Source organism: Balaenoptera physalus (genome assembly GCF_965194825.1).
Source record: "Balaenoptera physalus genome assembly, chromosome: 8".
Lineage (NCBI taxonomy): Eukaryota > Metazoa > Chordata > Mammalia > Artiodactyla > Balaenopteridae > Balaenoptera > Balaenoptera physalus.
The window spans coordinates 62,604,592-62,630,234 of record NC_138887.1 but is presented as its reverse complement, the minus strand read 5'-3'; the positions used below and the strand labels follow the sequence as shown (position 1 = coordinate 62,630,234).

The window sequence follows — 25,643 nt, the reverse complement described above, 5'->3', positions numbered from 1 at the left end:
TCTTATTAGTCATCAATTTTATACACATCAGTGTATACATGTCAATCCCAATCCCCAATTCAGCACACCACCATCCCCACCCCCCCACGGCTTTCCCCCCTTGGTGTCCATACGTTTGTTCTCTACATCTGTGTCTCAACTTCTGCCCTGCAAACCGGTTCATCTGTACCATTTTTCTAGGTTCCACATACATGCATTAATATACGATATTTGTTTTTCTCTTTCTGACTTACTTAACTCTGTATGACAGTCTCTAGATCCATCCACATCTCAACAAATGACTCAATTTCGTTCCTTTTTATGGCTGAGTAATAGTCCATTGTACATATGTACCACAACTTCTTTATCCATTCGTCTGTTGATGGGCATTTAGGTTGCTTCCATGACCTGGCTATTGTAAATAGTGCTGCAGTGAATTAAATTAAATTAAAGCTTAAATTAAGCTTAAAAAAAAAACTCTGAGTTACCTCTCTAATGAAATTAGAGTACATACTTGTTAGCACATTCTCTACTACCCCTCCCCACTCCATTTTTATTCACATGATATGTCCTTTCTGCCTATGTGTCTTACAGTTAAATTACTATTATCACTTTATCTCATGTAGCTTTTCTTTCTAGGATAATAACATTTCTGCTTTGTTTCATCATTACCACTCCACAGTGTTATATTGGAAAGGATTACAACCTTTTATTAATGCTAACCCTTTCATTGTGTGATTTCTTCATTTGTGAATTTGCGTTTTTGTTTTTGTTTTAATTTGGATTTAACTCTCAGCTGGTAACTCATTACCTTTAAGTAGGTAATGTATCAAGGGTATGTGGGTACTGAGTTCTTTGCATATTTGAGAATGTCTTCCTGTTATATGGATTCTTGAATGACAACTTGCTGAATCTTTAAGTCTATGGGAATGTTGTCCCCCTCAAAAACTTGGGTTTTTGCAGCATTTCTTTTGACATATAATAACACAGAGGAGAAAGCTGTCTGATAATTTTTCCCTTGTAGTTCTGCCTAATTTTTCCCTTTGACTTGCTTATTTTTCCCTGGATACTTATAGAGATATTTTTTTTAAGTGAAGTTCAGGATCTCTTTTTTTTAATTTAGTTTTTTAAAATTTTATTTATTTTTTATACAGCAGGTTCTTATTAGTTATATATTTTATGCATATTAGTGTATATATGTCAATCCCAATCTCCCAATTCATCCCACCACCAATAACAACCTCCCCCCACCCCAAGTTCAGGATCTCTTAACCAAGGTTTTTCTTGATTATATGTGAGACCTCTAAATATTTTGATGCATGGCCTCCATTTCAGTGCATTTTCTTTCATATCTTTGACTTTTTTTTTCCTTTTTCATTTGTTCTATTCTCTTTTGAGAAATAAGTTATTTCTCTGTTGGCTCTCCATTGCCCAGCTTTCATAGCTATCATTTCCTGCATAATTGCTTTAATCCCTTCAGTTTCTAAAAGACTACAAAATAGTCCCAAGTAGTTTAAGATTTTCTTTCCTATGGAGTTAGTATTCAGGTCTGTGCTTTTCCCTTGTCTTTTGCATCCTATGTTTAATTTTGTTTCCCACTACAAGGTTTTTATGTAGGTTCCATGTATTTCTGCTTGTTCATTTTTTAATAGAATCAATTCTAGGTAACCTTGCTTAAAAATCGTGTAGTTGAAAATCTCTTTTATTACTTAGATAGATAGATAATTGTTTTATGCACCATTTGGATCTTCCCTTTAAATTTTGAGCTAGAGATCTATGCTGCTGCTGGCTGACAGTTTCTGTCTAGTCAGTTAGCTACCTGAGAGAGGTAAATTGGAGAGCTGGGACCTTGGACAGCTGCAAGTAGGAGCTTTGTCTCTGACTTTTTAATGATTTTTTATTTTAAGACTCTAGGCAGTAGGGGGGCTTCACCAGGTTGAAGGCATATCATTCATATTTGTTTGGTTGTTTTCCCATTTTGTCAGGGTGAATAGTTCACCTTGATAAGAAGTTGGGTTTGTTTCATGGGTCAGAACATATTTTTCTCTGCATAGTTACCTTTGATCTGTAGTGACTGGACATCCTTTTACATTCCCATCAGCAATATATAGTGATCTAGTCTTTCCACATCACCAGCATTTGGTGGTATCACTGTTTTTTATTTTAGCCATCCTTATGGGTAAGTAGAGATATCTCATTATGGTTTTAACTTGCATTTTTCCTAATGGTAAATGAAGTTGAACATTTTCTCATGTGCTTATTTGTCATCTGTACATCCTCTTCAGTGAAATATCTGTTCATGTCTTTTGCCTATTTTCTAATTGGATTGTTTATTTTTTTCTGTTTAGTTTTGGGAGTTTTTTTTTTTTGGCTGTGTTGGGTTTTTTCGTTTCTGTGTGAGGGCTTTCTCTAGTTGTGGCAGGCAGGGGCCCCTCTTCATCGCGGTGTGCGGGCCTCTCACTATCGTGGCCTCTCTTGTTGCGGAGCACAGGCTCCAGACACGCAGGCTCAGCAGTTGTGGTTCACGGGCCTAGTTGCTCCGCGGCACGTGGGATCTTCCCAGACCAGGGCTCGAACCCGTGTCCCCTGCATTAGCAGGCAGATTCTCAACCACTGCGCCACCAGGGAAGCCCCGGGAATTTTTAATATAGTCTTAATACTAGTTCTTTGTTAGGTATGTGGTTTACAGATATTTTCTTCCAGTTTGTAGCTTGTCTTTTCATTCTATCAGTAGGGTGTTTCACAGAGCAAAAGTTTTTAATTTTGATGAAGTCCAGTTTATCAGTTTCACCCTTTTATGAATAATGCTTTTGGAGTCAAGTCTAAGAACTCTTTGCCTACCTCTCAATCTCGAAGATTTTTCTCCTTTTTCCTAAAAATTTTATAGTTGCATGTTTTACATTTAAGTTCATGATCCATTTTGATTTAATTTTTATATAAGATGTGAGACTCGGGTCAGGGTTTATTTTTTTGCCTAGGGATGTCCAGCACCATTTATCGAAAAGTTTATCTTTCCTCCACTCAGTTGCTTTTGTACCTTTGTCAAAAATCAGTGGAGCTATTTAAGTGGTCTGTTTCTGGTTCTCTGTTGTATTCCATTGATCCATGAGTCTATCCCTCTACCAGTACTGTAGAATCTTGATTTCAGTAGCTGTATGATGTCTTGAATTCAGGTTGACTGATTCCTTCTACTTTATATCCAATTGTGAGGATCAGAGAAAGCATATAAAATTTTCAAACATAATGCCTCACATACAGTGTACTTGTAAGCATTTATAAGTTATATCTCTATATAAGATTCATCCCAGTTTTATAAGGAAAGTGTTTGGGGAAAAAAGTTTTTGAAAATCATTTTAATGTGATTTGAAGAGAGAAATATATTTTGAATATGTAAATATAACAAATGAATATGATAATCCAGAACAGATTACAAGTACTAGACTGACAACCCTGGCAGGATATGGTATAAAGTACTAAAATTTAAAAAACAAACAAAAAACACTGAAAGCCTAGGACTTTATTGTGAATTCTACTGACTTTCTGAAAGCCTAAAAAACTGGAGGAAGGATTTGCTCGTGTAATAAAGGGCATTAAAGTCTTGGTGAGAGGATGTTAGTGACCAATGAGTGACTGAAAACCAACCATAAGAGAAGAGGAGCATTTATCTATACACAAGGATAAAAGATCAGTCTACCCTCAAAGTTTCTGGCACCGGTGTGGGAAGACCATGAGTAATTTTTAGAGTTTTAAGAAGAAGAGAGATTGTACTAGGTCAAGTTGTGCTTCAGGTATAAAGGCAGTAGTAAACATTCTCCAGCCTGCAACAATTTAGAATGTAGCACCAATGAGCACCATTACAAAAATTACTTGCTGAAATCCAGCCAACAAAAACACGACATTAATAAAGAACTCACATTTAGAGCAGCTGTGATAAAAGAGCTAATAATGAGCATAGAATCCAATTTAAAATATATTCAGGATCAAGCAGTCGTGGCAATTACAGTGTAATTTACAGAATATAAAATATGTAAATTTTACAGAATAAAAGTACTTCACAAAAATTGATTGTTGTGGGAGTATGTATATATATGCTGATTTACACATTCTCAAAGCAAGAAATCAATTAAGTACTGTCAAATTTGAAATATGTAATTAAAAAATAAGGCCTCTGATTGCTTTATGTTTTTCATAATCTTTATCTTTAGAGGGATTGTTTAGAGGAGGGGGTTCACATTCTAAATGTTTATTAGCTGACGTTCAAAGTTAATTTAGATTCACTTTATTTTCCTTTTTTCTATAAATTCAAATAAATCTAATTTAATATGTTAAATCTTTAAAGTAGCATGACTAATATAATCCCAATTCTGTAAAACGATAGCACAATGGTTAAGAATCTGAGTTCTTGATTCAGGTTGCTGGTGTGACCTTGGGAAGCTTACTAAGCTCTCTGTGTCTGAGTTCATCTGTAAAGTGGGATTAATAGTCCCTAGTTTATGGTTTACAGGCAATCCATGCTCTTATTAGTACAGGGCCCAAATGTTAGGTATAATTATCCCCCCTTCTATCTCTGTTATTCATAAAGATGTTATTCGTATTTGTAATGATATTCACCAGATGTTAATGATAGTTGTTTCTAAGTGATGGGATTTGGGGTGGTTTCTTTCTTCTTCACATAGTTCTGTATTTGCTTGATTTTTTTTTTTAACCAATGAATAACACAAAACTGTTCCTTAAAAAATAAAAATATAAATTTTAGTTGTGCCAGCACTTTTGCATCTGAAATCTGTAGTTTTAAAATCTCTTCAAGTGATTCTGATTATGCATCAGGTTTGGAAAACAGGTGGCACTGATAACTTCCCTGCATTCAATTCTAATCAATATATATTGAAGCCCTTGTAATGTGCAGTGTTGTTAAGCAGTGTCTTCTTCCAATCTGGTCTACTTTAGACTCTTGTGTTAAGAATCTGAAGAGGTGGGGGTGATGATTTTTGCCAAAAATCTGAGTGGGGCTTGGGGTGCATTCCACTCACATGAGATAGCTCTTTTGTGCCAGGAACAAGAATGAAAAATGGAGGTATACAGAAATTCAGTCATAAGGCAGGAGCCCTTGAAATTGGAAGGAGATGGGGTAAAAGCAACAGGATTAAGCCAGCACATGCTGACTGAGAATTCTCTGGACCGGAAGGGGTAAGAGTATGACAGGCATCAAACAGCATCACAAAATATTTTAAAGTTAACAAATTTTGTAAAATCAAGAAATCAATTTTCCCTCCACTCACCCCAGAACAGGTGTCTTTCTAAAAAAGTGCTACCTCAGCTAAGAAAACCCTATCCATCTACAAATAATAAAACCTCCATGCTGCAGAAGTAGGCTTGTTCTGAAGCTCAGTATCTTCTTGGAAAACGGCTGGGTAGCAGGTTAGTATTCATGGTTACTGGAGCTTGATCAGCACTTCCTTCACTTCAGATATTCACTGTGGTGATGGAAATAAGAATTTTCTCTGGCCCTACAGTCCTTACTTCCTGTTCTCAGTCACAGTGCTTTCTGTCTGAGTGGTACTGAACGCCACTGTGACTATTGCTTTCCAGTACCAGGAGTGGTAGACTCTGCAGCCATGGAAATTTCAGTTGGATTTGTGCCCTTCTGAGACTGTGACGTGATTATATCTGGTGTTAAGGTAAGGAAAGTCACAGCCAGTACAAAAAAGAATAAAAAATCAAAACTAGTGTGTTAGAAGGCAGAGTGTCAGTGGGAGAATTACAAGACGTGGGGAATTGTGGCTCCTAGTTGACTTCTCAGTTTCTTAAGTGCCTGCTAATGTTACCTTAATAGCTTTCCTTCGGGTTTACCACTTCAATCTTACTCTGCCAGTCTGTCTTTATTTACCGTAAGAAATTTGGAGTTGTGATGCCTTTCACTTACTTCTCTCAGCTTGATGTTTTCAATTCATGATTCTTTCAAATCACTGACCTCAGTTGTATCAAGTCTTAATAATGTACACTCCAGTTAAAGGGAGAACTCACATAATAGCAAAAATATAGTTAAATAGTCAGTTCTCTTTGGCTTTTTGAATGTAATCTCAGACCAGGATTTTGGCTAAAGCAAGGTCTAATGAACTGGGCTTCTAATAATCTGGAGAATTTTAGAGTTTCAAAAGAAGCACTTAAAGCAGGAAGGATATTTTTCTGGGATTGTAGATTACACCTTTTGAATTATAAGGATTTTGTTAAAGGGCAGTTTGAATGGAGAAAAGAGGACAGTGGGAGGGAGAATTTGAGGACGCTGCCCCTCAGGGAAAACAGCAGAAAGACTTGGTAAACTTGTTTCTGCTTTTCCTCTGGGAAATTGAATGGGGGAGTTGAGCGGGACATATATACTCTTTACCCATGAAGGCCTACCTTTCTAAACTTGAAGTTATAGTAAAGATAGAGTAAAAGAAGTAAACAAGTGCCTGCTGGGTTCATATTGGTAATTTGCATCTCTGGTGTTGAGCAGCTTTGCGCTCCACTTCCCCTTAGGGTCATTCTTCTCAAACTGGAATTGCTATTCAAGAGAGAGGATCTGAGATACAAGATACAGGATAAGCATGGTATTGTTCCATGGCATGCCAAATTTACTTACAGATTTTGGAATAAATATTTTTATGTCAAATATACATATATTAAATGTGTATTAAATGGGATAAAATAAAAGGTCATATGAAAGTATTTTTATGTAAAGCTTTTACTAAAGTAAATGCTAATACAGAAAAGTGTGTAAATCATAAATGCAGAGTTTAATGAATATCATGAAGACAACAAACCAGGTAACCACTACTCATTTGTTTTGTCTGATTTTAACATACTTTCTTTTTATAAGTGTTTGGATGACATATCTCTTTCCATCCTTTTGCTCTTAACTTTCTGAATATATTTAATGTATGTCTCTTGTAAGCAGCGTATACTTGTGTTTATTTTTTTCTCTAGTCTGGCTGGTAATCTTTCTCTTTTAAATCGAATTTTTAGTCTTTTTATAGTTAGTGCCATTGCTGATAAATTTGTGTTTAGTTAATCATATAACTTTGTTTCCTGTTTGTCCCACGTATTTTTTTATCCACTTCTCCCTTTTTTCTGCCTTGAAAATACTTGTAAGTATTATTTTATCATTTAATTTTTTCTATTAGAGTTTTACTTATATATTTTTACCTTTTTTAATGATTACATCAGCGATTATAGTATACATTCCTAGTGTCTTAAAGTCTGATATTAGTATTTTTTTTTTTCAATTTTTTTCAATTTATTTATTTATTTATTTATGGCTGTGTTGGGTCTTCGTTTCTGTGCAAGGGCTCTCTCCAGTTGTGGCAAGCGGGGGCCGCTCTTCATCGTGGTGCGCGGGCCTCTCACTATCGCGGCCTCTCTTGTTGCGGAGCACAGGCTCCAGACGCGCAGGCTCAGTAATTGTGGCTCACGGGCCCAGCCGCTCCGCGGCATGTGGGATCCTCCCAGACCAGGGCTCGAACCCGTGTCCCCTGCATTGGCAGGCAGATTCTCAACCACTGCGCCACCAGGGAAGCCCTGATATTAGTATTTTTACACAACAAAATGATTTTAGAACACTTAAACTCTTTGTATTCTTCTCACACTTTTTGTGCCAGTTTTGTCATTTATTTTAATGATAATAGTAATATTACCTTGTGGGAACTTTTTAATGTTTTATGTAGCCAGTGTTCATTTGTATTTATTTATATACATAAGCTTTTTATAGCTCACTCTTCCTTTTTACATCTCTGAATTTTCATGGAATTCTTTTCCTTCTGCCTGAAGAACTTGTTTTAGTATTTTTTTTAATTAATTATTTTATTTATTTATTTATTTATTTATGACTGCATTGGGTCTTCGTTGCTGTGCATGGGCTTTCTGTAGTTGTGGCGAGCAGGGGCTACTCTTCGTTGCAGTGCGTGCGTGGGCTTCTCATTGCGGTGGCTTCTCTTGTTGTGGAGCATGGGCTCTAGGTGCACAGGTTTCAGTAGTTTTGGCACACAGGCTCAGTACTTGTGGCTCGCGGGCTCTAGAGCACAGGCTCAGTAGTTGTGGCACACGGGCTTAAGTTGCTCTGCGGCATGTGGGATCTTACCAGACCAGGCTTCAAACCCGTGTCCCCTGTATGGGCAGGCGGATTCTTAACCACTGCACCACCAGGGAAGTTCCTCCTTTTAGTATTTCTTTTAGAGTAGACCTGCTTATTATAAATTCATTCAGATTTTGTTTTTTCAAAAATCTTTTTCAGATTTTTTTTTTTTAATAAATTTATTTATTTATTTATTTATTTATTTCTGGCTGCGTTGGGTCCTCGCCGCTGCGCGCGGGCCCTCTCCAGTTGCGGCGAGCGGGGGCCACTCCTCGCCGCAGCGCGCGGGCTTCTCACCGCGGTGGCCTCTCCCGTTGCAGAGCATGGGTCCTAGGTTGCACGGGCTTAGCTGCTCCGCGGCATGTGGGATCCTCCCGGACCAGGGCTCGAACCCGTGTCCCCTGCATTGGCAGGCGGACTCCCAACCACTGCGCCACCAGGGAAGTCCCTCAGATTTATTTTTGAAGGCAATTTTTGCTGGATATAGAATGCTTTCTTTGTCTTTGGTTTTTGGCAGTTTCACTGTGGTGTTTCTTGGTATCATTTTCTTTTTTCTCCTTTTTTTTTTTAGCTTTTAAATTTTTTTGTGTTTCATAGAGCCTCCTGAATCTGATAGTTGGTAGTCTTTTGTCAGTTTTGGAAAATGTTCAGTCATTATTTCTTCACATACTGGTTCTCCTCAATCATATGTCTCTTTTTCTTCAAGGATTCCAATTAACACATATGTTAGACCTTTTCACTCTATTCCTTATGTTTCTTTTGCTCAATTTTTTATTTACCATCCTATGTCTTTTTGTACTTCAGTCTGTGTAATTTCTTCCGACCTGGCTTTCGGTTTGTTAATTTTTCTCTTCATCTATGTCTATTCTATACCTTATATCTTAATCTTGTCATTTAACTTATTGACTAACTAAAGTTATTAGTAGGAAAATCTCTTATCTAAGTGTCCTGGGGGTCAGTTTCTATTTTCTACTCTTTTCTCTGTTTTCAGTCAGACTTTTAATTTTGATACCTGATTATTTTTTATTGTGTTGGACATTATCACTACCTAAAAATTATAATAATAATTTGAGGTTCTCCATAATTTTATATTTATCCGGGAAACTTTATTTTTGCAGTTAAGCTAGGGGTAGATCGCCTTAATCAGTCAGTGGTTAAGATGATTCCAACTTGGGCTTCAGTCCTTGTGAAGGTTGGTCTAATTTCTGCTCCATCCTTATTCCTAGATTGTAGCCTTTCAAGGGTCCAGATAAAAGCCTGCCTGTTTTCCAGGACCTCTTCTCCGAGGCAGATGCTGGACTCTGTATTTTTTCTTAGCTTCTTTGCGTCAGCTACTGTTTTCTCTGTCAGAATCAGTAGTTGTCTTGAGGAATGAAGCTGTGCCAAATGTCCAGCCCACCTTTCCTGACTTCTTTCTTTTTCCAGAGCTTGTCCCCCCTCCCCTCAATTCTCACTGCCTTGATATCTTACCAGTGTCTCCAAACATATATATTTTTACATTTTGTTCAGTTTTTCTGGTTGTACTCAGCTGAATGGTTGCTTTTAAAGAACCTAGCCATTCTGGAAATATAACCACATGAAGTTGTTTTGTTGTTCCAGTGGTGATCATTGGTTTGTTTATTTGTTTTTACAAAGTATTTCAAAGCAGTTTTTATTTTGACAGTCATATCTCCCAGACCCCTACCTTCACTATACATGTCCATTGTTCTGTGCTGTTAGTGGTGATTGGGTAAAGAGTTTGAGAAATGCAATGGAAAGAGCACTGACTTTTTAAGCAGACAGACTTGGGTTCAAATTGTGAATTTTATTGATTTTGTCAACCTGTGCAAGTTATCTGTTAACTTTTTTAAATTTCTGTTTTCTTATCTGCAAAGTGGTCATAGTGAGAATGAAAAATGAAATTAAAATTAAAATTTTTTTCAAGCAAAATAAAGTATGGACTGCATCTGGCATGTGCTTAGCAACGTTAATGCTTAGCAATTATTTTGGTAGATGCTTAGCAAACGTTTAAAAAATTATCTTGGTGAGTTGGAAACTGTAGAATTAGGACTATTCTCATAAGAATTTCATAGGAATTTATAAGTTCACCATGTAGTAATTATTAGCAAACCCCTAAGAAGGGCCTGTTTCGTTGTCGGGCAGTTCAACAGGCATTTGTTGAGCAACCACTGTCCCAGGCATCCTCCTTAATCCTAGTGATATATAGATGCTGTTCGGGGTCTTGCAGTCCAGTGGGATAACAATGAAAGATGGTGAGCAGGTGGCAGCTGCATTCAACACTGCAATGAAGCCTGGGTATTAGGGCGAGGGGTTGGCAAACTTTTCTTTTAAAGGGCTAGATGAGGCTTTGTGGGACATACTGCCACTGTTGCAGCTACTCAACTCTGCTGTTGTAGTGCAAAAGCAGCCATAGTCACCACTGGGTGTATTCAAGTAAAACTTCACTTACAAAAACAGGTGGCAGACAGGTTTGGCCCTGCGGATCCCGAAACAGTGCTGACTCTAGCCTTCTACAAGCTAAGAATTCGTCTTACATCTTTAAAAGATTGTTTTAATAAAAAGCAAGAAAAAGAATATACAAGACACTATTTGTGGTCCACAAAGCCTGATGTATTTTATTTCTAATTCTTTACAGAAAATGTTTGCTGACCCCTGATGAGAGTAGGTAATGATTACTACCAAAAGAGAAAAAAGGTAAATATAAGTATTTTGATAGCAAAGAAAAAGAACGTGGCAAGCAGGCTTGGGTCCATGCAGAATCCTGGCTAGAAGAACAGGAAATTCCGTGTGTAAATACTGACATATTTGCCCGTGCCCCACCCCAGCAGTGATCCTCCTAGTTGCTACTCGTTTATTTTATTGACTTGTCCATACTGTGTGTTTTCGCAGCAAATAGAGGGACAAAAGTTAAATACTCTTAGATATGTTCTCCTGTATGAAAGGAATTAACTTCCCGGTACAGCTAAAAGTTATCAGTCCTTACTCTTGGTATTTATATTGCTTTATAATTTATAACATCCTGCTAATTTTTTTCTTACAGAAATACATTTTCGGGAAATGGCCTCTAAATCTTGGCTGAATTTTTTAACCTTCCTTTGTGGATCAGCAATCGGATTTGTTTTATGTTCTCAGCTACTTAGTATTTTGTTGGGAGAACAGAGGGACCTCCAGCCTAATATTCTTCATAATGATCCTCATGCTAGGCATTCAGATGATAATGAACAGAATCATCTAGAAGGACAGATGAACTTTGATGCAGATGCTAGCCAACATAAAGGTATGGCTTACTTTATTAAGGAGTAAACAGAAACCATATTTTTCAATCTGTTTAAGTGTTGAGAGAATTGGAAAAAGTTATTTATATGAATTTTATTATATCACTATATCTTTTGATGAAAATGAGCTTAATTCTAGGTATTAAATGACAGTTCTTGGTTTGCCTCAAGAGAAGGAAATTGCTAAAACCCAGATTTATTTAGGGTGTAAGATTTTAACTTTGAATTTATTTTTAAATAGAAATGGTTCAGAAACCATAACTTGGAGAAAGGCAAGACTTTCAAGTTAGATTTGTTTCTAAAAATTTTAATTTTGTTATGGTTCATATCTGTATCTTTGGTTTTTGCTATCATCTTGTTTTAATCTTGGTTTTTGCTTAGTCTTGTTTTCCTAGAAAAGCTCAAGAGGTATATGTAAATCTCAATTTATATTTTGTCAGTAGCTAACGTAACTAATCTTTTCTTGTTTTGAGAGGCATAAAAAATTAGGGAAGTAGAATACTAGGAATGTGTTATATATAATGACTTCATTTTCTCCTGGTCTTCTACCTCTATCCAGATGTTCTGAATTATGTCCTCTATGTTCCCCTTAAATGCTGGTTTTCTCCAAGTTTCTGTCCTTTGGCTCTTTCTTTGCCTGTGTGATGTCATCAATCCCCATAATTTTAGTTTCCATCTGTTCCTTGCTGTCTTTACCTTAGCCCAGTTCCAGACACTACGAGAAGACATTCAGAATTCAAAGATCTCTGCAAATTGTGATCTATTTGACAGAGACGAATACAGCAGCTTGAAAAACCATTGGAATTCTGGAATGCAGAGAGTCCCCCATTAAGGGTTTTTTCTCTTATCTTTTTGGCAGTAAATTGCTTCTTTCCTACCTCTCAAGCTGAGGTTGAGGGTGAGGTATCACATCCTTGTTGAGTTTTATGAACTAGCAAATACATGCATACTATTACAAAGTGTGTCATGTGTGTGAATGTTTATATGACAGTGATTCAGCTCTGAGCAGCCATGTTCTTATCACAGAGCAGTTTAATCATTGTGCACTTGATCTGTATCATTGCTCTAGGTCTTCAGTTGATCAGTTGTGGAGCCAGGCTTCTCTATTCCTGGTAGGCTGTAGTAGATCGGCCTCACTGCAGGCACATATATTAGGATCTACTTGTCCTACTTGATGGTCCACAGAATGTGGGGTATGCTAGAGGTCTGTTTCTCTCAGACTTAACATGTGTAAATCACACTCCTTTTCCTTTATAATCCTAAAATTCATTCTTCCTCCTATTTTTATATAGCTCATTACTTTCTGCCTAAGCCAGAAACTATGAAGTCGTGGTAGGTGCTTTCCTTTGCTTACCAATCAATCCTGTTTCTCATAAATTTAACAGTCTGCTTCTTTACCATTTTTTAGGTTACTTCTCTCAATCTCTAGCACGCTTCCCCTAGTTCAGGCCACATATCCATGTACCTGCTCTCAAGCAAACTTCACCATGCCTTTTGTCCTTTCTTCTGGTGAGCTTCATTTAAAGACCTAATTTTTGCATCATCTCTTATTTTTCCTGATATTGCTTTATATCCTTTTCTTCTCTATTCTAACCAACTTCCCATTCCAATGTTCTATAGTGTTTATAAGGCATTGCTTTATTTTACCCTCAGCACACTGAAACCTTCATACATACCTCTATTATAGCATTTCTAGTATATGGCAAGTATTGGTTTGCATGCCAAGCTCCCATGCTAGAATGAATTCTTCTGTAGCAGGACATATGTCTTATTCATCTTTTTATCTCCTGTACCAGCACATGCCTACTACAGAGTAATGAATGAATGAATAATTGAAAGAATGAGAAAGACTATCTACCACATTCCAGCAGTAGGGAGAAGGATGTCTTGCTCTAAGTGAAACATATTGGGGATTGCTGCTTCCACCACTTTCCCCACCATCCAGCATTTGGTATATCTGTACAGCTAAGAGATTGGGCTCCTCAAGTATATGAAATGTGAATGCTCTCTGACTGAAAAGAGGGTAGTTTTCTCTGTTTTTGGATTGTGAATTCTTGATATTCAGAGGGACATGAGAATATTTTCATGCCCTGCCCAATCTTTCCTTCTACTCCCTCTCAATCAGTTAACTAGAAATTTATGCCTCCAGTTGTTAATTTTTCGCAGGGCTGAGCTTTTGTAACTCACTGGTTGACCTTAACTTTAAGGATGTTTCCTCAGGATTAGGCCTAGAGCATTGCTACACAAAGTGAGGTTTTGCAGACTCATGCTGGTCCACAACTAAATAAGTATTAAAATCAGGATTAAACAGTTAGAAACCTTTATGGTAATTTGACAATAATTTTGAATAAATCTAGAAATAAAAACTTTGGGCTTGTATTTTATATTTATTTTTTAAATTTTATTTTATTAGTAATTCATTTTTAGCATATTTACAGAAGTATAGGTCTCTAACTATTGGAAATAAAAATTGATCCTTCACCAAGCACTGATCTGGAATATCATAGTTGGATTCTTCCTCTAGAGCAGTGTTACTCAAAAGGTAGCCTTGGCCTGACAGCCTGTGAATTGTTTGTTACCTGTCTGCATCCTGATAAGGATCTTGCACCAGGATGTAACTCAGTTAAGCTCACTGCTGAGTTAAGTGGACGTTTTGATAGGTTGTAGTAAAACTTCCTCGATGAAAGAAGTACCATGCTGCTTTATATTCTGGCATAAGCTCCCTATTTCTTTGCAAACCAGTACTTTGAAAAACACTGCTCTAGACAATCTTGGAAATACTACCTCTACCTGTTCTTCTGTTCTGTTTCTCACTGTTAGATTTGCGTTTTGGAATGAGGTATGTTACTGTAAGAAGTAATCTCTGCTTTGCATTAACTCTTCTTCAAACTGGGGTAGTCATGAAAGCATTTTTAAAACCACCTCAGGGTACTTGTAGAAATTCTTAACACTAGACTCTTGTGGACTCCAAAATGAACTGCTACTTCATTAGTTTGTCTTTCCTGCCCTTCAGAAGCTTATTCACAGCAGTGAGAACTTCCTGTCAATGTTCTGTTTCTTTCAGCAGCTAAATCACTAATGGTAAAGAGGTATATGGGGTGGGGGGCATCTTGGAAATTGTTTAAGATAATGTCTTCTGTGGTATAATTTATTTGGATTTTACAACTATGTAAATTAACTTAAAAATTTTTCTGTTTAATAGATGAGAACACTGACATCGCCGAAAACCTCTATCAGAAGGTTAAAATTCTTTGCTGGGTAATGACAGGGCCTCAAAATCTAGAGAAAAAGGCTAAACACGTCAAAGCTACATGGGCCCAGCGTTGTAATAAAGTGTTATTTATGAGTTCAGAAGAAAATAAAGACTTCCCTGCTGTGGGATTAAAAACCAGAGAAGGCAGAGACCAACTATACTGGAAAACAATTAAAGCTTTTCAGTATGTTCATGATCATTATTTAGAAGATGCTGATTGGTTTATGAAAGCAGATGATGATACATATGTTATATTAGAAAACTTGAGATGGCTTCTCTCAAAATACAACCCTGAAGAACCCATTTACTTTGGGAGAAGATTTAAGCCCTATGTAAAGCAGGGCTACATGAGTGGAGGAGCAGGATATGTACTGAGCAAAGAAGCCTTGAAGAGATTTGTTGATGCATTTAAAACAGACAAATGTACGCATAGTTCCTCCATCGAAGATTTAGCACTGGGGAGATGCATGGAAATTATAAATGTAGAAGCAGGAGATTCCAGAGATACCACTGGAAAAGAAACTTTTCATCCCTTTGTACCAGAACACCATTTAATTAAGGGTTATCTGCCTAGAACCTTTTGGTACTGGAATTATAACTATTATCCTCCTGTAGAGGTAAGTTTAGAAATTTTATTACTGTATAAATACTTAGACTGACTTTTGTTTACTTTAAAAAAAAACTAGCTAATAATGCTTATGTTTCTTTAGTATCAATAACTAAGAATCTACCTTAGTCTTTTTATATCGAATGGCAGTATAACAGAGTAGATGAGAACAAAGGTGTCAGCAGTGGTAATTCAGCAAATATTCGTACTACTGTATGCCAGGCACTAAGAATATAGCAGTAAATGTGGCCAAGTTCCAGTTCTTATGAACCTTACATTCTGAATGAGGAGACATACAATAAACAGGCAGACAAGTCAAGTTATAATATGATCTTAGGTAGTGGCAAGTGCCCTGAAGAACAGTAAAGCCAGGTAAGAGGATGGAGAGTGACCCAGAGTGGAATGGGGTACTCTAGTTTAGGCGATTAAGGAAGACTTCGCTAAAGGGTAACTTCTGAACAGAAACCTGAGTGAGGTTAGAAAGCAGGCTATGGGAAGATCTGGGTAAAGAGCCTTCACGTCTTTAGGAACAACGCATGAAAAGACTTTGAGGTTCAGAAAGACCTACGTTCAAATCCTGCTGTCCCACCTAATTGCTGAATGACCTTGGATGGACAGAATTTGCCTAACTCCTGAGCCTAAGTTTCCTCATTTGTAAGATGGATCTGATGAACCTGTCTCATTCAGTGGTAGTTACGGTGTAGGACCGTGTCTATCACACAGTGAGCACCTAATAAGTCCTAGATCTCACTTGACACCTTAGCTTACATTCCTGAGAATTTTATCTAAAATACATTATTTTACTAAATATTTCAGATGTATAGCTAAATATTTGAGAAGGATATACTATTTTGTACCCAACAACCAGCTTTACCAAATATTAATCTTTTGTCACATTTGCTTCAGATTTTTTTTTTCAAAAAGAAAAAGATATAGAACTAGGTGAGGCCTATGTACCCTCCTCAGTCCAGTTTTCTTACCTCCTTCCTCAGAGTTAACCACTATCATGAGTTTAGTACTTATAATAACCATGTGTGTTTTTATATTTTTCCTACATGTTTATGAATCCATAAATAGTATATAGGATATTGTTTTGCAGGTCTTTAAATAAGTGGAATTATACCTCATGTATACTTGAATATATGCCTTTTTCACACATTGAAATTTATCAACATTAATGTATGTATCTGCTTCATTAATTTAGACTGCTGTGTCATAATCTAATATATGAATATACTGTAACTTACCCATTCTTCAGCCGATGTGTATTTAGTAGGCTGTTGCCGGTTTTTCACTATATGAGCATTGCAGCAGTGGATGACTGGAGACCGGGAGTCATGAAACCTAGCTTTTAGACTCAGTTCTATTGTTGATTAATATGTCTCAAGGCAAGTCGCTAGTGCTCTTCGCCTTCTTTCCTCTGGCCCTAAGGTACAAATAATACACTTTGTGCTACCTTTCTCTTCTTCACGAGCCAATGTTTTCAGATCATCATCTAGAACAGTGGTTCTCAACCGGGGGCTTTTTTGCTTCCCAGAGGACATTTGGCAAAATCTGGAGACCTTTTTGCTTGTTAACTTAGCAGTTGCTACTGGCACCTAATGGATAGAAACCCACGAGACTATAAACCCACTAGGTGCTAAACATTCTACAATGCACAGGACAGCCCTCACAACAAAGATTATCCAGCCCAAAATGTCAACAGCACTGTGTTTTCAAAACCTTGACCTAGACTATCTGACCCAAACTTTAAGCTATCAGCTTTAAAAAGGAAAATTTGAAGCAAATCACTACCGTTTCAGCTCTCAACCACCAGTGTGTTCTTGTTACTTACACAGAAATGATAGCTAATCCTTACGGCAATCCGGCATTTAAGAGGGGACAAAACTGGGGCTCAGGAAAATCAGGTAACTGGTCTATCCTGCTGAGTAGCCTAGGCAGTATTGCAAATCCACTCTGGTTCTAAAAGCTTGTGTTATTTCCATCATGAGCACCCCTCTCTGATTAGTGGGGTATGTGCCCCCGAAAGGAGGGTAGGGGATATGTTAGAATAAATATTCTTTTGTTGGGATAAATGCCACTTGAATAAACATTTTAAAGCACAGTTTTATGTAATGAGGTTGTTTGAAACCGTATGCTAGCATCTTATTTCTATTAGAGATGCAAGAATTTCCTAAACTATAAAACAGATGTGTTCCCAAGTGTGCTTTTGATAGTCTATTTTTGTTTTGGTTTTAGTGAGGTACTACTTTGGATGCTTCTTTAGTGTAAACTCTTCTTAAACCATTCCAAGATTACTTGACCTCTTCCCTTCTTAATTCTGCACCCCTTCCCATACAAAAATATACCCAAACTCAAAAACATTACAAATGCATAATAACAAATACACCTAAATGCATGTAAGATTTTACTAAGAGTATCTGATATTGAGTACACATAACAGTAACGGCAAAGGGACATCATAATTGTCATTATTTTGTAACCAGTAAAATATCCTACTTTCTCTTTAAGAGTACTGCCCACAGTTCCCACATACAAATAGGGTATACCCAACAATATACTTTATATTAACAAAATAAATATTTCTATAGTACATATTTTATTTAAATTGTACTAGTTTTTAAAATGGATGGAAAATTTTATGTTCCTTCTATAATAATTTGTGAGTTGTATTGAAGACTATAAAATAGGCTTGGAAGTTCCAAAATTGACCCAACCTTCTGATATTGTCTCTTCTCTCTCAGGAGGTTCTGTATAAACCCAAAGTGAAATCAGACTTCTATTATTACTCATCATTTAATAAATTGGCTTCTCTCTAAGGGAGTTACTGTTTTCAAAGCCATCCTGAGTCTCATACATACACTTTCCCTGTCTAGTAATCACTAAAAATACAGTGTAGAAAATTTTTTTCTAGAGGTTAGGGTGTGAGATATTCTAGTTGATCAAAGAGTTATGTTCTTAAGCTGGTTGTTCAGAACTTTGCGTGCAGTTCCCTTCTCATACCACCTTCTCACTTCCCTAGAAGTAAGTCTATTCCTAGGAATAAAGTTTGTTCCCTAGGAATAAAGTCTATGCTCTAGGACTACATACAGTCTATTCCCTAGCAGTAGATTTTTTACCAGAAAATTTGCAATCAGTCTTAATACAGTGGATTTAAAATAAGTGGATTTTAAAATATTTTAAAAACCCTCTACTTGTGAAATTGCCTTTTCGTAGGTCAGAAATGATCAAATATGGTTTATTATATTAATTCTTCAGTTTTATTTGCATTAACTCTAATCCATTTGAAACTTACTGATATATGGTTGATGTAGAGAGCTCTTGATTTTTCCAAATTGTTAACTAATTATTCCAGTTCCATTTATTAACTGAGTCTTGCTTTCATTACTGATTTAAAAATATCTCCTTTATTATCATTCACTATAGCATTGCTTATAGTAGGATCGGTATCTGAGATTTCAGTTCTGTTCCATTGTTCTATTTGGTTTTGGCTCAGTACCATATTGTTTTGAACCTTGTCGCTTTACAAAAATTTTAAGTTATTAATCTAAGAATGTGTCTTCCTCTCCTTTATTTCTCCCTCTCTTTTAAATTGTTTTGGCAACTCTCATGTCTTTATTCTTGTGTATAAACTTATTAATTTAGGAACAGTGGACATCTTTGCCCAGGATTTTTTAAGTTCCTTTTAGGTCTCTTAGTAAAGTTTTATACTTTTCTTCAGGTAAATCTTTATTTCTTAAGTATCTCCCTAGGTTTTTAGTATTTTTGTTACTCTTCTACTTGGGCTCTTTTCTTAAAACTTTTTAACTAGTATATACATGAAAGCTGTTTTTTTTTTTTTTTTAAACATCTTTAAAATCTGGCTCTGTTCCTGGATTTTTTATTTGTGATGATTTTTCACTCTACTCTCGAGTTTTTGGGGTATCCATAATCATATGCAAAGAACTAGGTATTTTGTTTCTAATAATTTTAGCTGTTTTTTTATAGCCTTTTATTGCTTATAAAGCTTAATAATAACAGTATCCTGGCCATCCAGTAAAAAAACAGTGCAATAGAGTATAACATAATTAATGCAGTAAATCTTATCAAAAATATTATTGCAATATTTCAGAGTTATATAAAATTGCTTCCAGAGAGGATCAGTAATTTAATATTAACCACTCTTGTTCTAGTCTTTAGTTTACTATGCACTGGCCACTATAGTAGCCACTAACCACATATGACTATTGAGTGTTTGAAGTATGGCTATCAAAATTTAGATGTGCTCAGGTATAAAAGTCATACTTGATTTCAAGGACTCAGCACAAATAAAAAGAATGATTTCATCAATAATTTTAAAAATATTGATCACCTATTGAATATTAAGAAGATAATATAGATTTATTCGGTTAAAATATATTCAAATTAATTTCACCTGTTTTTACTTTTTAAGTATGGCTATTGCATTATGTGGCTCACATATCTACTGGACAGAGCTGGTTTGATAATCACAAGTTGACTTATCTGTTTACTTTTCATATTTGTTCCTATTCTTAAATTCCCTAAAGATGTAAAAAGTAGGCACCAGATAATTTTCCAGAATCTACATGGTGGTCCAGGAAACCCACATATCCAGTGTTTGTTTCAAAGGAAAGGTCAGAGAAAATACAGTGGACAATTTCTTAATGATTTTTACTGCATTGTAAGCTACATACTTCCAAACATGAATTATTAAATGTTCAATTCAATAGGTCAATATGAATCTTCTCTGGGAACTTGCCAGACTGTTTTCCTCCCTGGGTCCCTGCAAAGACATTAGAGACTTAAGTTTTCTTGGAGTCATCTGAGTGAAACAGTCTCCAGATACCAATTCTGACCCCCAGATGACCTTGTGACTATTTAAGTCTGGGACCAGTTTTTAAAATTTCTGTTTTCTTTATTTTCTTGCTTTTTCATTCCTCTTTTTATGTTGTATTTTTGTTATTTTGTTTTTGTCTTGTTTTATTTAAATCTGCTCTCATGCCAACTCTTTTAGAAATGTATGAGAATTATATAACTGAACAAAGTTTTAACTTTGACCTACTTACTGAGGGCCACCTGAACTTGATTATTCTGTCAGTAATAACTAACATTTATTGAGCATTTACTATAGGTAAAGCATGGTACCAAGCATGTGACACACGTTGTCTCCTTTAAGTAAGCATCTTTTGAACATGGGGAAATTGAAGCTTATAGAGATTAAGTAACTTGCCCAAGATTATATACTAGTAGGCAAAATTTAGACCCAAACCTAGGTATTACTCAGCACTTCCCCTCTTAAGTACTATACTGTTTGGGTTGATGTGTCGATGAAGTATTAGGTTGCAGACACATACTGGGCAAGACTTTGTAGTCATTGAATGTTCCAAAGGTGTCTTTCTGAGGCTGAGCCAAGCAAAACTGCATAGTGAGAAAGTTATGAAGAGAAAGCAAAACTTGGAGAAATAGAGCTTTATCTTTTGTATAGCTGACCCTTTTATTTGAGGAGGTCTCAAGCGTTTTCTTTTTTTGCTAATCCATAGGGCATGAGAGAATATTGTTTCAGTTAGATATACTTCAGCAACTTCATGTTTGATTTTAAATCATTGGGAACTCTGAAAACTCTTGGTTTCTTTCACAGGTCTAATAAATAATGTGCCTCTGCTTTACTTTGCCAGCCTTAATGCTTGGATTCTGTTAAAATTAGTGTTTCCTTTATCAGTATTTGAATATTGTATGTTAACAATGTGCTATTTACTAATAATGCCTGTTTCCACTACTTTTTCAGGGTCCTGGTTGCTGTTCTGATCTTGCAGTTTCTTTTCACTATGTTGATCCTACAACTATGTATGAGTTAGAATACCTCGTTTATCATCTTCGTCCATATGGTTATTTATACAGATATCAACCTGCCTTCCCTGAGAAGATGCTAAAGGAAATAAGTCAAACATACAAAAATGAAGATACAAAAGTAAATCAGGAGCCCTTGAAAGAAAAACATAAATGAACAGAGGTAAAATGTCTAACATTGCACTGAAGAAGAACTTCTCCATTTCTGATATAGAACACTGGAATCCCAGTGAGGAATTCTTTCTAAGTGAACATTCCATATTAGAAATTTTTCATATGAATGACTGTAAACTGAAGCTTTAAGTGAGCTGTGAAGTCTGTTGAAATGTGTTTTGATACAGTAATATATATACGTATATGAAAAACTTGTGTTTTTAAAATGGTGGCCAGGCAGAGGAACTAGAAGAGATTTTGTTGCCTGTTCCTGACCACATGTATTATTTTCACTGAGAAACTAAAACAGTTAAATTTGCTAAAACTACACTGCACCATTGTTAGTAACCCACACACGATGCTACACAGATCTGCCTTAAAGAAAATTTAGAAGGAAATATTGTTGTTCAGTGTTGTTTGTAAACTCAAAGCCTGAGTTTATATTTGCAGTATGATATAAATGAACCAACCCCCCCCCACGCACACACACATGCAACTTTTGTCTAATGAAAATTTTGCTGTGACTATAATTGGCAGTATTTCTTCCAGAATAAGGTAGACTAAGAATGGCACTTGACCTAAAGTGCATTAATAAAACCACATTTTGAAATTATCATGGGCCTTGACTGTATTATATACTTGGTTCTAATTAATAGTTAATCTTTTACTGAGACCCCGTTGTCTCTTTCCTAAACATGTTTAACCATTCTTGAATGCCATTCTCAACTATTAATATTTATTTACTGAAAGTATTAATAACATTCTGTAAACATGCATTTTTTAATATTTTATTCCCAAATTTGCCCATTGTTAATTATGGGTAACTAATAAGTAGTAAGTGTAATGCTATTTGGGGATGCTTTTCTTATATTAGTGCCACTCTCAGGAATCACTAAGTAACATTTTTAACTGATTATTTAAAACTGTCCAACTACATAATTATAGTTCCTTTCATTCTCATCCTGTTGAGAGATGAGAACTTGTTTGTGCCTTTCATAACTTGTTTAAAGCAGAGTTTTGAGATTCATTTTTCAGGCTCTGAGGTGGCTGTTAGTTACACTGGCAAAATAATTTGTGAGATTTTGACCAGAGTTAATTAGAAACATTAAAAAATGCAGAGTGCTTAAACAAATTGAAATATGTCAGATATTAAAAGACCAAATACTTAGTTTACGAATAACAGCCTGAATTTTGATGCTGGCTTATTCGGGGATGATTGTTTTGCCAGTGGACAGTTGTAAGAGAGCTCAGTCTTGATGAGCCGTTCAAGACTTTCATCAAAAACACATTCATAAATGTTTCATTCTAATTTTAGTGACCCTCTATTTAAAGAATTTCTGGAAGGAAAGAAAATTTTAAATTTTTGTTGTCTTTAGCAATATCATCTGAGTGTATCATAACAGAATACTTCACAGACTTTCCATAAGATTATCTTAAATGTTACAAATAATTTACATTTCTCTTATGTTTTATCATTATGCTAATTTTATGTGGTTGTCATGCCATTGATTCTGCTGCTTAGCTAAATAGTTTATATTTATTGTGCCAAAACATGCGAAACCATGACCTCTTACAGTTGTATATTTGAGAGGATGTTCATCTTAGTGGCTAATTATGGATTACTCTGTCAACATAGTGAAAACTTACACCAGTTTTTACCAATTGAATTGTTTTTTGTTATTTTCATGATGATATCGTCTGCCAAAATTTCAAGGCATTCATTCTATTCTTTGAACAACTCTTTACCTTGGTATGGATAGGAATTTATTTGCAGTCCATACGTGCTACTTTTCCGTACTAGAAGTATAAATGGTTTACCATAAACATCCAAAAACCTTAAAATTGATTCATAGGAAATCAACATTGTGATGAATCCTGGGGTCTGAAGTCAGACTGCCTGGGTTTAAATTCTTGCTCCATCACTAGTTTTGTAACCTTGAGCAATTTACTTAATCTCTCTGTGCCTCAATTCCCTCATCTGTAAACTAGGGACAATAATACTACCTACCTCACAGGATTTTTATGAGGATTAAATGAGTGAATATGTGTGTGGCTTTTAAAAACACTGTTTGGCCCAGAGTATGGAGTGCTAAGTATAAAGTTTTCTTATTATTCTTTACCTTGGAGTGTAAATATTTGTTTTAAATTAATGAGAAATCTGCTTTAATCAAATCAGGTATTAAAGGAAATATCTCATACATTTCTTATAGTAAGTAATAGCTAGTTTTTATTTGATGCCTACTGTATGCCAGGTAATGTGCTTAGATACTCTGTGTTAATCCTCACAAATTGGGGGTTATTCCCATATTATAGATGAGAAAACTGAGGCTCAGAAAACTAAAGTCATTTTCCACTGTCAGAAAGCTACTAAGTAACAGAGCTAGGATTTCTTTGCCCCATGTCAGCCTTGAGGTTAATCATTAGCATTATTTCCATTTTTATTTAATGGCATGTGACATCTGATACATTGGCCAGCAGTAGTCAAACTAACCAGCCAAATTGTCATAGTGGTTCTTAAATTGTGGTTATTATACTCTTGCCTGGGAGCTTGTTAAAACAGAGATTTCAAGACCCCAATTCGAGAAATTGTGATTCTATCATGGGACCCAGGAGTATGCATTCTTACCAGATACCCTTGGGCACTGGTTCTCCACCAGTGTGTGGTCCCAACCAGCAGTATCAGCATCACCTGGAAACTTGTTGGTAATGCATCCTCTCCTGGGTCTCACCCCAGACCTACTGAATCAGGAACTCTAGGGGTAGAGGCTAGCAATTATGTTTAAACAAGCCCTCCAGGTGATTCTTATTCAGCATTCCCCTAAAACCTGGTGATTCTGATGCAAATCATCCTTGGAACACGCTGAGGATTACTTGCCCCATAAGTAAGGTTATCTTTCAAAAATTTAGATAAAGCATGTTTTAAATGAGTGTAGTTCAACATCACACTATATTAAATGTAAAAAACTAAAGATAATTTAAAGGGTCAGTGGATCATTCATTTTGGCAAAATTCTTTAGCTTCTTCAGAGTTACTAATATCAGGGCCCACAGTAAAATATGAAGTTTAGTAATTTCATAATGGGGCAGAAAAGTTTCAGTAAATACTAGTAAGTATATATTAATTCATTAAAAGCATACTTAAATGAATGTCATAAAACATGTCCACAATGGTTAGTAAAAAAATTTTAGAGGTAGCAAAGTACTATTTTATAATGTGCAGAATATTTTTCTGCCAATTCATACTATCAAAATTTTATCACTTTCAAGAATCAGTTGACTGTCCTATAGGACCTAATAAAGCAAAAAACTCTCCAAGTATTTGATAGAGCACATAAAACCAGATTTCATGATGATAATGACTTACTGTCTTTTAAATTAAGATTTTTGTCATCTGGGTAAATGATTTTAGTATGGTCTCAAAACAGGCTTTTGCTATCTTACATTCTCCAATATATACTTGTATTTTCAAGTGGGAAGTTCATAGATGATACAAAGCAGATTTTTATCCCAGAGTTCAATTGTTTGTTTTCAAATAAACTTCAGAGGAGTTTTTGTTACTGTAAGAAGATTTGAAAATAAATCACTGACCAATTTTTTTTTTTTAAGTATGGTAATTGGATTTGAGCATTAAATTTACTAACTGGTTATTTTCATAATTGTTTGAGTATTAATTTTTCACTTCCTTGAGCCCATTATACTGTATTATTACCTGATTGAGGCTTGAAAAATCCTTCATTTGATTGATTAGATCAAGTCTACCCTTTTATTCATTTAAATTTTCATTTCTTTAGAATATTCTCTGACAATTTCTGCTTCTTTGTATTTATTGCCCTTCTTTATTTCCTTGATAACTAACTTCCATTTTCTAACTACTCTTTATTCTGCCTTCACAAGGTTAATTTGGCTGTTATTAGTGATTAGGGTTTGTATGTATCACTTACATTATTTTATACCTATTAACGTTAGGTTTCCCTATGAGATTGGAAGTAAAAATTTGTCTAAGAATAATGCCTGCTGGCTCTCAGGATACTTGACCTACTTAAAAAGTCTACAATGTTAAACTAATGCTAGATATACAATTAAATGAAGTAAAATTATTTGGATTCTCCTACTTCCCAAATTCCCCTTTTCACAAACAAAATAACCTCATTTGCCTCATCTCTCTACTTATTTACAGTAGGCCTGACAGAAGCATACTTAAGAAATCTAGGGGACAACCTGTGGGTTATTCTGTGCTAAATGTAAACTCTATTGATTTTTAAAAGATGGCTTATGTTTATATATTGGAGTTGAAATAGAGATTTAATTCAAATTAGAATAAGAAATTTTATAAATTCTCTTTAGAGAAACCAACTCTGAAACTAGTTTCAGAGTTGAATAATGCTCTATTTCAGTTCCTTTACCTCTCTAGTTTTTAGTT

At 35.6% G+C, this 25,643-nt stretch overlaps 1 protein-coding gene across 6 annotated transcripts in view; it reads left to right on the top strand.

Moving 5' to 3' along the window:
• C1GALT1 (core 1 synthase, glycoprotein-N-acetylgalactosamine 3-beta-galactosyltransferase 1) overlaps positions 1-25,643 on the top strand; it is a 239,440-nt gene that overhangs the window by 16,406 nt on the left and 197,391 nt on the right. For 3 of the 6 annotated variants that reach the window (XR_014266424.1, XR_014266425.1, XR_014266426.1), the window contains exons 2-4: positions 11,130-11,366; positions 14,567-15,234; positions 21,010-21,234. Coding sequence is in view for 3 of the 6 variants with exons in the window: in XM_082472042.1 (XP_082328168.1) it covers positions 11,130-11,366; positions 14,567-15,234; positions 21,010-21,228 (1,124 nt within the window). In the remaining 3 variants the exon portion in view is untranslated. Of the gene's footprint in view, positions 1-10,724; positions 10,784-11,129; positions 11,367-14,566; positions 15,235-21,009; positions 25,429-25,643 lie in introns of those variants that run through there. The other 3 variants (XM_082472042.1, XM_082472044.1, XM_082472043.1) reach the window with 2 other exon arrangements.